The sequence below is a fragment of the Neopelma chrysocephalum genome, unplaced genomic scaffold (assembly GCF_003984885.1).
Source record: "Neopelma chrysocephalum unplaced genomic scaffold, ASM398488v2 Primary Assembly neopelma1_65b, whole genome shotgun sequence".
Classification (NCBI taxonomy): Eukaryota; Metazoa; Chordata; class Aves; order Passeriformes; family Pipridae; genus Neopelma; species Neopelma chrysocephalum.
Genome location: NW_020897723.1, coordinates 689,960 through 705,481, shown reverse-complemented (window position 1 = coordinate 705,481; position 15,522 = coordinate 689,960). Strand labels below are relative to the sequence as shown.

Below are 15,522 nucleotides of genomic sequence, written 5' to 3'. Positions count from 1 at the left end.
AATGTTGTCAAAATAATGTCTCTCCACAAATCCTTTCAGTTTCAATAAAGCAGCATTTTATCATCTCTATTAAGATTATTATGACCAGCCTATTATTTTTCTTTACATGGAGAGAACACAGAGGAGGGAATAACTCGCCCAATATCGCACAAGAAACCTGTGAAAGAACAATGATTTGAAAGGCAAAAATGGGATCAGCCACAGTTATGTCAGCCATCCTTCCATATTTTTAGTTTAGCCTGGTGATGTGACTCTTGTCAGGGGAGTCCACAACTACTTTGATGATTCATATGTGTAGTGTACAAAGTGCTGAGCCTCCACTCCTGGCAGTGAGGAAAATCTGAGCAAGTGCTCTGTACCTGGTCCTTCAGGTCTGGATGAGAGGCAGGTGATGTGCTGTCACCATTAACAGCATCCAGTAACACCAAAATTGATGATAAACTCACCCACTAACAACAAAAATCTCTATTTCATGAGTTTCTGAGTTGTGGTGACAAAGGGGCACGAAAACTTGGGAGTGCACAACTGTTCCCTCTCCCCTTTCTTTCCCCACTGGCAGTTTCTCAGCTGTACAACACTACTTTGCTAATTGTTGTGCAATCCTGACCTCTCAAGGTCTGGGGCTTCCTGCACTACTGCAGCCCTTTCTTGACTAAGACTTTGTTTGCCCAGGAGCAAACAGCATATTTTGGACTGGTGATGAGCCTCCCAGGCAAACCCAATGCATCATGCTCTGTCCTTGTTGGAAGCACTGTGGATGGGCTCCTGTTGTGGAGGAAGGTCTTTGTGTGAAACACTTTTGCAGTAGATTCAGATGAAGCAAGAACAATCCTTACTAAGAGGGCCACGTGCCCACCATTATACCTGGAGGTGCTGAATATATGGCATCTGGGGGAGCTGTTTTTCTCTTTGTGTCTCACCATCCAAATATATTTTAATTGTCAATACATTCAATTAATTTTTCCCCAAGTCTGGTTCGCCTGGGATGGTAATTGGTAAGAAATCTCCCTGTATGTATTTCTTCCAAATAAAATTCCCATATTATTTTCACCCTCCATCCTGTTGAGGAGGAGAGTAAGAGTGTCTGGGTGGGTGTCTGGCAGCTGGCCAAGGGCAACCCACTACAGAGACAAAGCATCTATTTAACAAGGAGTCCAATTCAGCTACAAGCCAAGTTACCAAGAAGATCCCAGCTAAAATATCAATGGTTACCACCCTGCACAGATAATCTTTGCTGACCTAAGCACACTTAATTCATCTGAGAGTTAATGTGATTGCTGATCTCAATAATAAAATAACAGACCCCAGACACAACTGTACCCATGGCTTTTCATCATTCTCTGTGATGGTTGGCAGAGAAGCACAGTGGGTGGGCACATACACTCTTCTCTCTGTTGCCCTCAAGTTATTCCTGTGCTGCTTCTAATTGTCTTCATCAGCTTCCAGGTTAGCACAAAGGAAAATTTCTGGGATGTTAGGGCAAAATAAAAAGAAAAAAACCAACAACAAAAACAACCTCTGGTGCAAGCCTGTTGCACAACATTCCTTTGGTGGCAGAGCAGGTGTGAGCAGTAGGCTGGGACTGAGGCAGAACTGGGGTAATTATACAGTGTCTACCAACTGACTCCCATCTGCAGCTGGATACGCCACTGGGGCATGACAGCAGGTCATGTCACTGGTCAGGTGTGTGTTCCTTCCCCTGACACAGCCACAGTGCAAAGACATGGAGGAAGGGATCAACTTTTGAAGCCTTTTTCCTCCCCAGATTCACCAGAGCTACATAAAGGTAAGAGCTTTCAAATCACTTGGGATCAATATTGTGTTTACTCCTTAGGAAGTAGAGAATTGGAGGTGGCAAGGACTAGAACAGGCAGTGAGCTCGAGGAGTGTGACAGCTGTGGCTCTCTGTTGTAAATGTTAAGTTATTATGATTAAATTGTCAGGCTCTCAAAATCTGCAACCCTCTCTCACGTTCCTAAAATCTGGAGGCAAAGATTTTTCTCAGGGTATTTCATCTTTCTCCTAGAACAGTTCAGAGGTGGAAAAGAGGAAAAGGAGCTTTCTGATAAGGTGGAAATGAGAACAGTAATAAGAATGGGAAGTCAAACTAATGAATCTGTTTTCACTATAGGAAAGGGCTTAGCTCACACATAAAAGCAGGGCAGACACCTGCTCTCTTCAAATGGATGTTTATTCATAATAACTTTGTAAGAGTTGCTAAACCAGCTCCAGATGCTGTATGAGACATTACTTGAGCTGTTCCATCAGTTTTCAATTGAAGGACAAGTTATGGACATTATTTTTTAAAGGGTATAAATGAAATGCTGGCTACCCCTGATTCAATGCTGTTTGTACAGGAATGTTAATCTATACAGGAATCATATGAAAAGATATCAAAAATCAGATTTTAACGTAATAATGAAGCGCTGGAAACAATTGTGTAAGGCTGCCCTCAATTCTGACAGCTAAGAGGGAATGTGAAAGACAAAATTGTGTCTTTCCTGTCAGAGGAAAAAAGGCTGAATCTAAACTCGGCATCTCCCACCTTCTGTGCTCAGGTTTTAAGGCACAGCCAAATGTGACCATGTCAGTGCAGAATGGACACGGTGCCTCCCTGACACAGGATTTCCACACACAACAAAGCTGAGCAAAACCAAGACTAATTAATTTGCTCATCATCACTGTTGCAGAACAGGAACTGAGCCCACCTTTTTTTCCCCCCAGTCCAGGTTAATGCACAAACCACTGGACAATACTTCCCTTTAGTGGTTAGTACTCTATTTTTGGAATGGTAATTAGGTAGGGACAAGTTCTAATGCAATCCCAGGGCTCAGCTGTGCTCACCCTTCAGAGTAAGTGCCCTTTAAATGCAAGTGATGTTGGTTATCTGAAGGGAACAAGAGATTATACCTCAAACAGTAAATTAAGGAACAAGATTTAAACGATACACCTGGTTTGCATCAAAGGTTAGCACAGAAATCAGTGGTGGATCTTATTCAGTATTTTAACTAATAATCCTGACGGAAATATAGGAGTGGCTAATAAAATGTATGACTGAAGAAACAAATTATGGAAGTGGAAAATCTCTTATTCAGAATGAGAAAAGTTAGAGACCTGCTGTGACGGTATTTCTATGTATTATAAAGTTACAAAGCAGTGCACTTAGAAAAGCGTATCAGGAATTTCAGCTCCAAGCTGGGAGTTCATTAGTACAGAATGACATTGGAGGAGAAAGACCCACTGCTGGTTAATGACAGCATAATACAAACCTCAGCACGATGTGCCTGTGGAACAGGGAGCAGTGCTGCTGGATTATTCTACAGGCAGCATTTCCACCAAATACAAGATGACAGTCATACCACTCTATAGGCTGAGGACAGAGCTCCTTGGCCACTCAGAGAAAAGGAGGATGAATTCACTGCACAGAAATGAGAAGGACTCAAAACCTTGCTTAGCCCTGTGAAGGAAAGGCTGCAAAGGGACAGGAATGCTCTCTGGGCTCTCTCGAGGGGAGAAGTTTGTTCTGTAAGAGCTTGGTGCTGGCACAATAACACACAGGAATAAACTACCATCAATAATTTTAGACTAGGAGGTTTGTGAGAGTTTACAGTACTTTGAATTGCTTTAGGTGAGAGCAACAGGAGCAGTAAATGTACTGAATTATAGACCAGAGCTCCCTTCATGAAGGATTAACCCAACATAAACATCTGATGTGGGACAGGACTGGAAAATCCGGGGAGTCCCTGCCTATCCAGCAGCCTTGTGAGCCCAGGGAGGGAGGGCCAGGCTGCTGATGTCCAAGCGTGGTGGAGAGAAGGTTGTCTCCAAGAAGGAGAAAGCAAAGAGCTCTTTCTTTCTCAGTAGAGCTTAGGTCACTAATATTTCACTCTTCAGTATATGCTTCCTCATGATTTTGTGAACGATAGTTGAACTCATTTTACTCTAAATTTCCATGTGAGACATAAAGACTTGGATTATACATAAATTATACATAAATATCTCCCTTTCCACATGAAAGCAGGAGAAGCAGTGTCTACCCAGTGACTTGATGTGTTCTGCCCTGCTCCCTGGCTCAATGACAAAAGCATTCTGATGACCTCAACAGATCAACAACCTCCTTCTTTCACTGACCACTTCCAGCATTGACCTTACATGTTGGGTATTGAGCCCATGCAGTCAACAGAGAAGCCAAGGGAACCAGGTGAAGAGTTTGCAATGAGAAATATGGTGCCTATTCCATTGAATCCCTCACAGCAACATCCTCACCACTTGAAGAGGCTGGTAGCCTGATCCAGATTTAAAATCCAGAATAACTACTATTGAAAATTAAATTCAGGAGTAAAGAATGGGGAATTAGCAGAGCATCCTTCATCTCCTTGAAAAGGTTGTCTACTTCAGGCACACTGAAAAGTTTTTAATGTCCAATTTCTAATTTGCTGCCAGCAGTCATCTCTTTTAGCTTCTATTTTAAAAATAAGAATAGACAAATACCTGAATGCTGCTCCCCAACTACGTCTGTCAGTATTAGAGCTGGAGCTATTCCTTCTTGAACATCTAAAAAGCCTTGGAACATTGTCAATGTTACTTTAAATGACCAACTCAGGACTAAAGGGAAAAGATCACTCCACTGAGGAATCCAGGGTTTCATTGCTAGCCAAAAACTAGAATTAACTGCTGCAACCAAGTAAAACAGGCATTTGATATTATTCAAGCCACAGACACAATTGTATGCCAGCAGTGGCATTTTATGGCCACTCTTTAAAACATCAGAAACTTAAATTGTCTCATAAACCCAGCTGGAAGGGCTAAATGCCCAGGAAAACTTTAAACTAGTGATGACAGGAGAACGAGAACACATTACAGCAAACTGAAAGCCTTTGGACCAGTATCCTACAAGCCAACAGGTCACTGGTGAAAACTGCTCTACCTCCATAAAATGTAAAGATCCCTTACTATAATGTTTTAATGTTAATCTTCCAAAATACAAAACTTTTGAACATATTACCCTACTTTCTTCAAATACCTGAATCAATTAATGTTTCCTCCCAAATTCCATGTTCCCTTTTTTCTGTCTCTGAACCTGCTCTTACTGAATGGCAAATCCCACACTGATCTCAGCTGGAGCTGGAATGGAGACTAAACACTTTTCTTACAAAGTCACTGCTTGCTGTCCTGCCTAAGATCCTGGATGCCATCCTTGATAGCCAGATATGAATCTGAAAGGAGAAGAATTAGCAATGCCCAGAATTTTGATTTTTCAACTGAACCCCCTTTACAAGCAGAGATGGCAGTTCCTGTGCCTCTCTGCAGACACTTGGAGCTAATCCCATGGGTGGGATTATTTAGCTATCAGGGACATTGGGGAGGGAAATGCAGAGGTGAGAGCTGGAGAGTGAGGCTCTGCTGTGGAATTTCACAGCTCATCAGCTTTGCTTGCCTGCGTGAGCCTGCTCTTCACACCAGAACACAAGACTCTGGAGCAAATCCAGAGAAAGATGATGGAAACTGCTTGCCCATTCTTCCCTAGGATTTGTCCCTCCTGGAACATAAAGGCTTTGTCATTTCCACCTTACTTTCCCCGAACTGGCTCTTTGTGTATATGCCTCGGGGTGTGATTTGCTTCTTTTTTGTAAAATACTAATTTCCACAGGACTTAAAAGTGAGTTTTATTTTCCAGTGCAAACCAGTTATACCCATGTGTAGAAGAGACTAAAACTTCAGAGGAGAGAAGGCAGGCACTGAATTCTTTTGGTGTTCTTGGCACTATAGATTTCTGCCTACAAATCGAGCAGTTTGCAGTAGTTTGAGTCAATCAGCTTCAGATAAACCAAGGCCCCACTTCAGGAGAACACAAGGTCTGCCCTGCCCTTGCAAAGAGCTCTGTTTGCTCAGTGTGACTGCAGAGAAGACAACTCACATCACCTCCCAAGCTATTAAATGTGAGCCTCCTGGATGTTACTGGTTTCTGTAGGGAAGTTTATAGGGCATTTTCCTACTCTTCAGGAACTGCTGCCTGGTATTTCTCCTTTTGACTTTTTCCTGCAGAGCTACCAACAGTGCAAGATATGGGTTGTCTCCCATATCTTCCTCTCCAGAAGATGATCACATCTGAAAGAGAGGAAAGTCTCTAATCTGTGGCAACAACACTTACAGGTTTGGAGGTCACAGCCCCAAAGAGCTCTCGGGCATCATAGACATGGTTGCAACCAAGAACTGAGAGTAACCACTTATGTGCCCAATTAAAGGGTCTACTGAGCTGTATAACACACCCTAGAAAATGCTTTTCCTGGACCTCTGGACTTCCAGCAATCAGGCCCAGAGGGTGTCTAACCCCCTGGTACTTTCCCCCAAGCAGGTTGAAGATGCTCCTGCAGAAGCCGAGGTCCAGCTCCCCGTCCAGCTCCCCCAGCTCATTAGTTCTGGGGCAGGTCCTCCATCCCAACACACAGAGCTACTGGCAGCACTATAAGAAGCACTTAACAAGACACTGAAAGTGAGCAAGTTCAGGGCACCAACTCTGTCCACAGCCCAAGGCCCAGAGCTTCTGTGCTCCAACAGATCAAACGCAAACCTGGCACCCAGTGGGACTCCCACACTATTCCCAGCTCTGCTGCTGATTCACTTCTGCATCTCTTGTCCTACACATTTAGCAGGTGATATTATCCTCATACCTCACTGGGTGGAGCCAGGATTACTCAGTGTTTGCTTGCACTCAGCAGTTAACTTGACATGCTCTCACTGTGTTATTCCCTCCTACTCTGTGCCTCATGCAGCCCTCCTGCCTGGATGGAATTCAAAAGCCCTTTCCTCTTCTTCCTGTTTCACAGTGAGGGAGATGAATTCTGCAGAAGTGTCACCCAAACTGACACCACCCAGTATTTAGTGTGTGGTGTTTCAGTACCAAGACAGCAATAAGACAAAAACTTGGAGACTCCCTGTAATTTTATCCTCTAATCCTTGTCCTGGGGAACAGCTCTTGGTCAACACTGGCTAATGCAACATTGTCTATCATCACACTCCTGAACCCAGTTACTACTGACACACTGTCTTTCTCCTCTATATGTGATTACTCCCCCTTGGATCTCACAGCTTCATCCTACCCAAGTTCTCTTGACTCTCAGATCCTCTTTTTTCTTCTCAGTGGGATCCTCATGAAGCTTCAACAAAGGCCTGTTAATACTTCTGACATTCCCAATCACCTGTTTCACCTCCTTTATAACAAGCATAGTGAGATGCACCTTTCTCCATTCCTCCTCTCCAATCCATATATTAGCACTTTTCCCAGCATTTTTGGCCTTAACATGGCCAATGCTGTATTTCTGATTTTTTCTCCACACCATCCTACCTATTCCCTTTATTATCCATTCTGCTGCCATTTTCCATATCACTTCCCATTCATCCAGATTTGTGAAAATTAGAGCACTTCTTCCCTAGTAATATTTTCAAATTCCTCTTTTTCTACCTCCCTAAAGGACTGATGTTTTATCTCAGCACTGCTGATCTCTGGTCTTTTGTCCTTCCCATACATATTTCCCCCTAAACTGCCCTTCCTTGCTGAGCTGTGCAAGAGGCTGAAACTTTCTTCTGCAAAGGGCTCTTGCAGTTAATGTTAGTAGGAAATCAGCTAGGAATAATTAACACCTTTCCATTTACAGTGTTACAGTAATACAAACACACATCCGTGTCCTCTTCTTCCCACTCTTCTTTCCTGTGAGGAACAGCTCCTGCTAACACCTGCAAAACACACATTTTGTGGCCTGATCTTGTTCAGAGCCTCAGGCAGCGCAGTCATAGGTAACAATGACATTTCCCAACAAAAGCCTGTCACCTACCGATGAGACAATAGTTTCACAGAACAAAACTGGGCATGATAACAATGGTGATAAGGTTGCACAATAACCCAAAGAACAACTGATCCGAATTGCTGCTGATTGCACTGACTTAGTGACACGTGAAGGTTTTTCACAGGTGCTCCTAAGGGTGCTCTTCCCCTCCTTGATTATTTTGATAATCCACAGGAAAAAAAAAAGAGGTTAACTTTTCTGCAAAGGTAACACTTTCAGTCATTGGTTTACACACTGTGAATAGTGTGTTTTCCGGGGGAACATTTCTAGCTTTCCAACACAAAGAAATATGTAAAGATGGTATTTTCTGCTCTTCCTTTACATCTTCCTCATCGTGAAGCGTAACAGGAACTGACTGCACTTCAGCTACAAAAAAAGCCAGAATATGAGAACTGCTAATTTGCCTCCAAGTAAAACCTGAGTGTGAGAACTGGGAACTACAGAGGCAGGCATTGACAAACACAGGGCACTGGGAGTCACATACTGTAGATTTTATTTTGCCCTACTTTTGGCAGGTGAACTGCAGACATGCCTAGTGAGAAGGGACGTGTGGAAATTCCTATGATTATGTATGAACCTCACCAGGATTCCTACAGGCAAGAACCCTCTGCACCAGAGTTCTGCAGCCAGGAGGGTAAGGAGGCTTCACCAGGGGGTTGGAAAAAGCATCTGATGGGGGTTGTGTGGCAAACTGATGGTTGGATCCTGAGCTGGATCATACAGGACCCAGCCTTGCCAGGACGTGATGGGTTTAGAAAGCTTCTGTGCCAGAATATAAACCCCAGGGTTGGGGGTAAGCAAGCTGGTGGGATCTCCTAATAAAAGCATCATTTAAAATGGCAATAAATATTTTTGTTCATTTAGTTAATAATTTCTCAAACTGCACATGCTTGATTGGAAAAGGAATTGCAGTTGTATCTCTACAATAATTTCATCTTAATGAACGAGCAAATGTTCAGCCAGCAAACTTTGTACGTGGATGGGCTGTGTCTTGCTTAAATTGTCACCCAGTTTTCCAGAGGACTGGCCTTTTCCCAAGCACTCCTGCTGACCAGAGCTGCCCTCCCTGGTTGAGTCAGTTCTGCCCCAGGCTCTGCAGGGCCGAACAACCCCTCCCCAAGACTGAAGTGCTGACAATTCAGCTCAAAGACTGCGAGTGGGTGCCGACAGCTGCTGCTCTGCTGGGCTGGCTTTTCTCTCTGAAACCAGGCAGCGCTTTCACACCTACACAAGTATCTCACAACGCTCCTTTGTCTTCTGCCTCATTGAAAGACACACAGATATATTGTGATTGTACCTTTGTTACCTTCCTGCTATTGAGGGAATTGCCGTTTACCGGGCAGGACTGGAGAAAAAAACCAGAGTGGGAGGTCAGGTGGTGACTAATAAGGCTCGATGTGTCAGGACTGGGCCTCTAAAGGGGACTAATTTTCAGAGAATTTTACTCTGGCCAGCTCTCTCTGTAAATATTTTTTACTTCAGAGACCTCTCTGGCCTCTTTCTAAACTCAGAAGAGATTAGAAGTTGGGGAGAAAAAGTCTCACTTGTGAGCTACTCAAGCAAGGGACAGGCACCCCACACATCTAATGCTGAGCTGCAGTGTCCTGTCCTTGTGCAGGAAGCAGGTCCTTCACAAAAACACATTGAGTGGTAACTCACTGGTACTAAGCACATTCCTTTCCCAGATCAGAAGGAAATTATTTAATTTTTAGTTTTTTACCATTTTTTTTTCTCCACAAATAACACCCCCTTAAAAAAACAAACAAACAAACAAAAAACTCCCTCAAAGCCAAAAACTGAACACCCCACCACCACCACGAAACCCAAATGCCATTTTAAATCTCTACCACTTCTGGAAAGGCATTCAAGAAAACATTGCTAACTTTTTTTCAAGTTTGCCATTGCATTTTGTCTCAGTCTGGAAAATTCCAGTTTTGTATCTCACTTTTGTGTCCCTGTGGGCTTGATCAAACAGGACTTCTCATCAGACTGTCCTCCTGCTCCAGCCCAGTTTAGTTTGATACCAGATAGTTTGATACCACCTCACGCTATCTGGCTGCAAACCTTTTCACATGAATTTATTTTGAATTTCATTTATTCCACCTCAGGTAGGCTAGCTGCATTCTTAATTTGTAAGATTAGTAAAAGAGCTAAAAAAACTCGAGGTCTCTTAGTCACCACCTTCCCTCTTCCTAAAAAACAAAAGAACTTCTTCCCAGAAAAAAGAGAACAATGAAATTAATTGGCTGGAAGCTGAGGGCAGATAAAGCTCAAACTAGAAAAAGGTTCTAAATACTAATAGCAAGGGTAGTTATCCCTGAAGTTAGTGTGGATCGTTTATCAGTGGAGTCCTTAAATTAAGGCCAAGTATCATTCCAGTGTTACCCTGGAGCAGGTGCAGCCAGAAGCTGTTTGCACTTTCACATATTTGCCCTGCTTTTCTTTGCACAGGGGGCTACGAGTTCCCTTCTCCCCCACCCTACTCCTACCGAGAAACAACCACCATTGAGCAGCCAGGTAAGTGCCAGGGGACTGTGTTTCTGACAATGCCTGTGGTTCTCCATGCTAACAAAAGGGAAATCGTTCCGGTTTTAAAGTCAACAGAGAAGATGGGAGTTTTCTGATCCAATCACAGTCTAAGAAGCTTGAAAATTTCCCTAGAAATGTTGGAAGATAAAACTGAGAGACTCGGACTTGGTTTTCTAGCATTAGCCCATCTATAGAAGTACCCTTTTTTTTTTTAAAACCAGCTAGAACCAGGACTTTCAGAACAAATCATTTTAAGTCCAGTGTTCCTGCTCTACTCACCTTTATGAAAGTGGAGAAGCTCAAAGGACTTGCTTAGGAAAGGCTTCAAAGAATAGTCAATAACATCTCATACAGGAGGAAAGAAGACATAATACATTTTTAAAAATCCCTAAGATCAGAAGGCAATTAAACTCAGACATGCTATATCCTACTTATCCAACAGATGATACCTTCCCACTCCTCAAGTTTTGCCTCAGGCTACAGTGTGAAGTTGTACCCTAAACTTGTTTAGGATCACTAAACCGGTATTTTTTTACTGAAAACATTTCTGAAAAAATATCCTTCATATACCTACAAGTGCCATGCCCTTCAGGGAGTCCAACAGTCAGGTTCAAACTGAGAAAACATGAGCCAGAGACTTTATTAACTGGGGACAGCACCAATGCCTGATGGCATTTGTATGTTAGAAGCTGCTTTGATGAATTTCTTGTAATTACTGAAAAGTTGATCCAGAAAGTTCCTCTATATCCTTCAAATCTCTTCTTCAGAGAAAACATGCGTTTTCATATTATTTTAAATATCAGAAGATAAACTCCAGTGTCAGAGTACATCTGCCAGTGGGTGGGGGTGGAGACTGCCTGACTGTGGGGATTATCCCATAGGCCATTCCCTGGATATGTCCTTATCCAAGTAAATACTGGCTGCTTTTAGAAGCAACAGATTGGGATACACAGCACAAGCAGTACAGTGGTTCTAATGAATATACCTGAAATTAATGGTAACAGGGGTGCTGCATTAAGCCATGTTAGAGAACCTACATTCTCCAACTGAGATTCTGTATATTGGGAAGTATTTCTTGTGCTTCTAATTTTGCTGCTTCCCATTTCCTCTTGAACTCAAGTTTACTTGGTGTCTCAGCCCCCGATCATCGTAGCAGGGATCTTCTCGAGCAAACCAACATCCACAATATGTCCTTCCTGCCGCCAGCACATCACCACCCAGGTCACCTACAGACTGGGCAAGCTGTCCTTCCTCCTGTGCACCAGCCTGTGCATGGTTGGGTAAGCTTTCATGTACATTTTGCAGAGTAGCAGAAGGCTAAAAAAAGAGTAATTAAAAATAAAAGTTCTAGCTAGTGCTTATATAGACAGTTTGCCCTCCTCTACTTGATAAGAAGACATTCTGTCCATTCTAGATACAATCATCATGGCTACAGAGGATGCAAACCTGCTAAATTTAACCCAGTATGTTATTACTTTTCAAAAGACAAGCAAAAATTATTACAGCATTGCCTACTTCCCTACTGCAATTTAGAATCGGGCTCAGAATCAGATTAATGCATAAGATGTCAGCGGCGAAGAAGATTAATTTTTGGAAGATACTTTAAACATTAATAGACTTGGGAGAGAAGTGGATTTGTGCAGTGAAAAGACAGACAGAATAAGGCAGAGAAAAAGCACAGCTGTGGGCAGCAGAAAGAAAAGCCAGTGAATCATCTCTGTCCATCTCCCCTTTGGCTGTAGGTGCTGTTTTGGATGCTGCTTCGTGCCTCTCTTTGTGAAGATCTTCAAGGACGCAGACCATTACTGCCCATGCTGCCAGTTTCACATTTATAGATACAAAAGACTGTAGAAACAAAGTTTATGCAACCAGATGATGTAAAGTGTCCATTTCCCAATGGCACAAGATTCTACTCATAAAACTACTGCTAGAAAACATACAGAGGGGTATGTTTAGGTTCTGCAGCTCCCCTGCTGGTGAATCCACCTGGTAAACTCCAGTTTACCATCACATGGTGGGACTGACTTTAAAACAAAAAGCCTTGAAGACTAATTTACAGTGTCACTTGAACTTATGCTCTATTTGATTCGCTGCCCTGAGCTGTGAAGTTACCACCTCTTGAGTACTTCAGCACTACTGCTCCTTCTCTCAAACCTCCAACCCAGCTGGACACAGACTCCTCTGGACCTTCTAACCCTCCAGTACCCAAGAGGTTTGGACATGCACCTTTTGGAGAAGCACTCACCTTCTGTGCACTGGAACTGACTGGTCGGGATTTCATTTCTCTCTGCTCTTCTTCCTACAGGACCTACCCCTGCAGGGCTGTGGGTGGTACAGTGTAGCTGATTATTTATTAACAAAATGCTAAGTTATGAGACTGCCCTTACTCTGTTATAGATGAGGTAAGAAAATAAACCTGTTATTGTTAACAATGCTGGCAAAGCATCTCCTGTCTGCATTGTTTCCATGACCGGCTGTGCCCAGAGCAGGTCACACTGGGACACCCCTTTTACGTTAACAAATCAAGATACAAAAGGCAAACACATAAAGAAGAAAAATCAGCGAGCACAGCTTGAAAAGAATCACCACAACCACAACACAAGGCCCTCATTCTACCACCTCTCTGCAATGCATCATCTCCCAAACCAGGACTTAATAGGCTTTAGACTTTACAGAGAACTTTTACAGTTCTCATCTAAAGTCACTTATCTTGTGAAATTAAATATCTCCAATTACACACGCAGGAGGTGCCCAGACTCTGCTCAACACTGACAACAGCAGCAGATGCTGCTGCTTATTGCTTGCTGGAAAAACAAACAGAAGAAATGCCCGTATTTCAACGTTTTAACATCATAAATGCTTTTATGTTGGCGGGATGAGCGGCAGCGTCACTGGGCTGCTCCCCTGCCCTGCTCTGGGCACAGGGCCTGCAATATTGGGCACTTTTCGGCGTCCAAACTTCCTCAGCCAAAACTTAACGGGGCGGTGTTGGATCAAAAGCCGTGTTTTGGCTGTTTTTTCAGATTCAGCCACAAACCAGGCACGTCCCTCAGCAGCTGTTCAAGAGGTCAGTCCTTCAGCGACCCCTCCACGCAGGGGGCCGGGGGCACCCCCGACACCAACCCCTGGCCAGCAAGGGCAGCGGGGACAGGGGACACCAAGCAGGGTCAGGGACACTGGAGAGGGTCAGGGGCACCGGGAAAGGTCAGGGACAGGGGCAGGGGCAGGGAACACCAGGCAGAGACAGGAAAGTCGGGCAGGGTCAGGGACACTGGAGAGGGTCAGGGAACACTCGGCAGAGAGGCAGAGACGGGACAATGGGGAGGGTCAGGGACATCAGGCAGGGTCAGGAATACCAGGGCAGGGACACGGACAGTGGGGAGGGACAAGGGACACTGGGCAGGAACAGGGGACAGAGACAGGGACAGTGGGGCAGGGGAAGGGGACATTAGGCAGGGTCAGGGGACACCAGGGCAAGGTCAGGGGATACCAGGCAGAGTCAGGGACAGCGGGGAGGGACAGAGGACATTGGGCAGGAACAGGGGACAGAGACAGGGACACTGAGGCAGGGGAAGGGGACAGCAGGAAGGGTCAGGGGCACTGGGCAGGGACAGGGGACATGGGGCAGGGGTACCACTGTCTCCTCTCCTCCATCACCTGGCACTTCCACACAGCAAGGGCAGGTCTGAACGGGGGTGTTGGATGCTGTGGGTGTGAAGGTGGCCATAGAAATGAGCTCCTGGAATGGCACTGCCCACCAGTCCTGTCATCCTAAACCACCCAGCACCGTCTGCACTGCAAACTGTCTGTACCCAGCTGGTCCCACATCTTAGAACAGACAAACCCACCTCAGAATGGACAAACAGCCCCTACTGAGCTGGTCCCACATTTTAGCTAAACTAGGGGGGGCATGTGCACTGCTTTTTGCTTCAACAAGTACAGAACTCCAGCAAGTACAGAACTCCAGTCTGCAGACTGAGACGTGAAAAAAGCTCACTTGTATCAATGTAAGTAAAAACTGTGAAACAACTACTTTCCCCATCCTACATGACACCCAGACCCATCACCCCCCAGCCTCCTCAACCCAGGCCATCACTCCGTACCAAGGGTCAGTAACTCTCCCTCCTCTGGTCACCCAACCTCTTCTGACCTGATGGAAAATAATACCACAACCATCACCCCCACAGGCAGCCCATGCAGATGTCAGCCCAACAGGTTTTGTACCATTTCACACATTTTTTTTAAGATGTTAAGATTCTTCTTCATTTTAAAATCTGGCTGTGAACAGCAAGCTTTGCTGTTAAGTAGTTGGTAACATTTACCAGGAAGGGTGCAAACCCCAAGCCTACATGAATATACAAAGAAATTATATATATATATATATAGATTTAAGTTGTGCAGGAGGTATTTAACATTAGTTAGGACATTTTTACACCACTATTTACAGGTACAATAGTTTACACAAGTATTTAATAAAAAATAAAGGCTTCCAGGCACAGCCTGGAGGTTAGCAAATTCAATTTGCTGCTGTGCTTGGTACACAGCAAACTTCAACATTACCTGGGACAGAAATTAAGATTTGAAGCCAGATTTGGACATATCACATGTGAACACTTTCCCCTTTTCTGACCCTAAAGACCAGGTGGGTTTAAAAGCCAACAGTAAATGACACCTCAATGCTCACACACCAAACATCAACACTCTCCACCTCAAAATCCAAATGTTTTTGTTCGAGAAAAAAGGAGGGTTCAAAACTTGGAAACTGATGTGCAAGTCAGCATTTACCTTCTGGCCAGTTCTTCCTACACTATGAATGTCATTCCTGACACAGAATTTGTCTGAATTTTGCAAAACTTATCTATTTGATCTAGCCAAAATCACCTTGACTTCTGAGCGTCACTGTCACTCTCCACCCTTTTCCAAAACGAAGGCACGAGACACCGATGCAGCGTTTTACCCTGGGCTATTTTATTTACAATATATACAAGTTCCTACAGAAAACGATTTCTCACAGAGGATATTAAATAGCAAAACCACGGCGTAGCTTAGCTCTGGGCACGGCCGCCTGCAGCCAGCACGGCGCCTCGGGCTGCTCCGAGCTCCGGTGGGATGCCGGGCGGGATGGTGGGATGCCGGGCGGGATGGAGCT

The 15,522-nt window shown here is 44.3% G+C and overlaps 1 protein-coding gene across 1 annotated transcript; it reads left to right on the top strand.

The window, feature by feature from the left end:
* Window positions 1-1,706: 1,706 nt before the first annotated feature.
* On the top strand, window positions 1,707-12,608 carry LOC113967948 (cell death-inducing p53-target protein 1). The gene is made up of 5 exons (XM_027684017.1): window positions 1,707-1,786; window positions 8,360-8,478; window positions 10,296-10,361; window positions 11,494-11,653; window positions 12,116-12,608. The coding sequence occupies exons 2-5, from the start codon at window positions 8,373-8,375 to the stop codon at window positions 12,222-12,224; spliced, it is 441 nt and encodes a 146-aa protein (XP_027539818.1). The 5' UTR covers window positions 1,707-1,786; window positions 8,360-8,372; the 3' UTR covers window positions 12,225-12,608.
* Window positions 12,609-15,522: the final 2,914 nt, after the last annotated feature.

Bases quoted from the DNA above. Each gene is read 5' to 3' on its own strand.
- LOC113967948 (XM_027684017.1), top strand. From the start codon at position 8,373: ATGCCTAGTGAGAAGGGACGTGTGGAAATTCCTATGATTATGTATGAA. The intron at 8,479-10,295 runs GTAAGGAGGCTT...TTCTTTGCACAG, and splicing joins AGAGTTCTGCAGCCAGGAGG to GGGGCTACGAGTTCCCTTCT. The intron at 10,362-11,493 runs GTAAGTGCCAGG...CTTGAACTCAAG, and splicing joins AACCACCATTGAGCAGCCAG to TTTACTTGGTGTCTCAGCCC.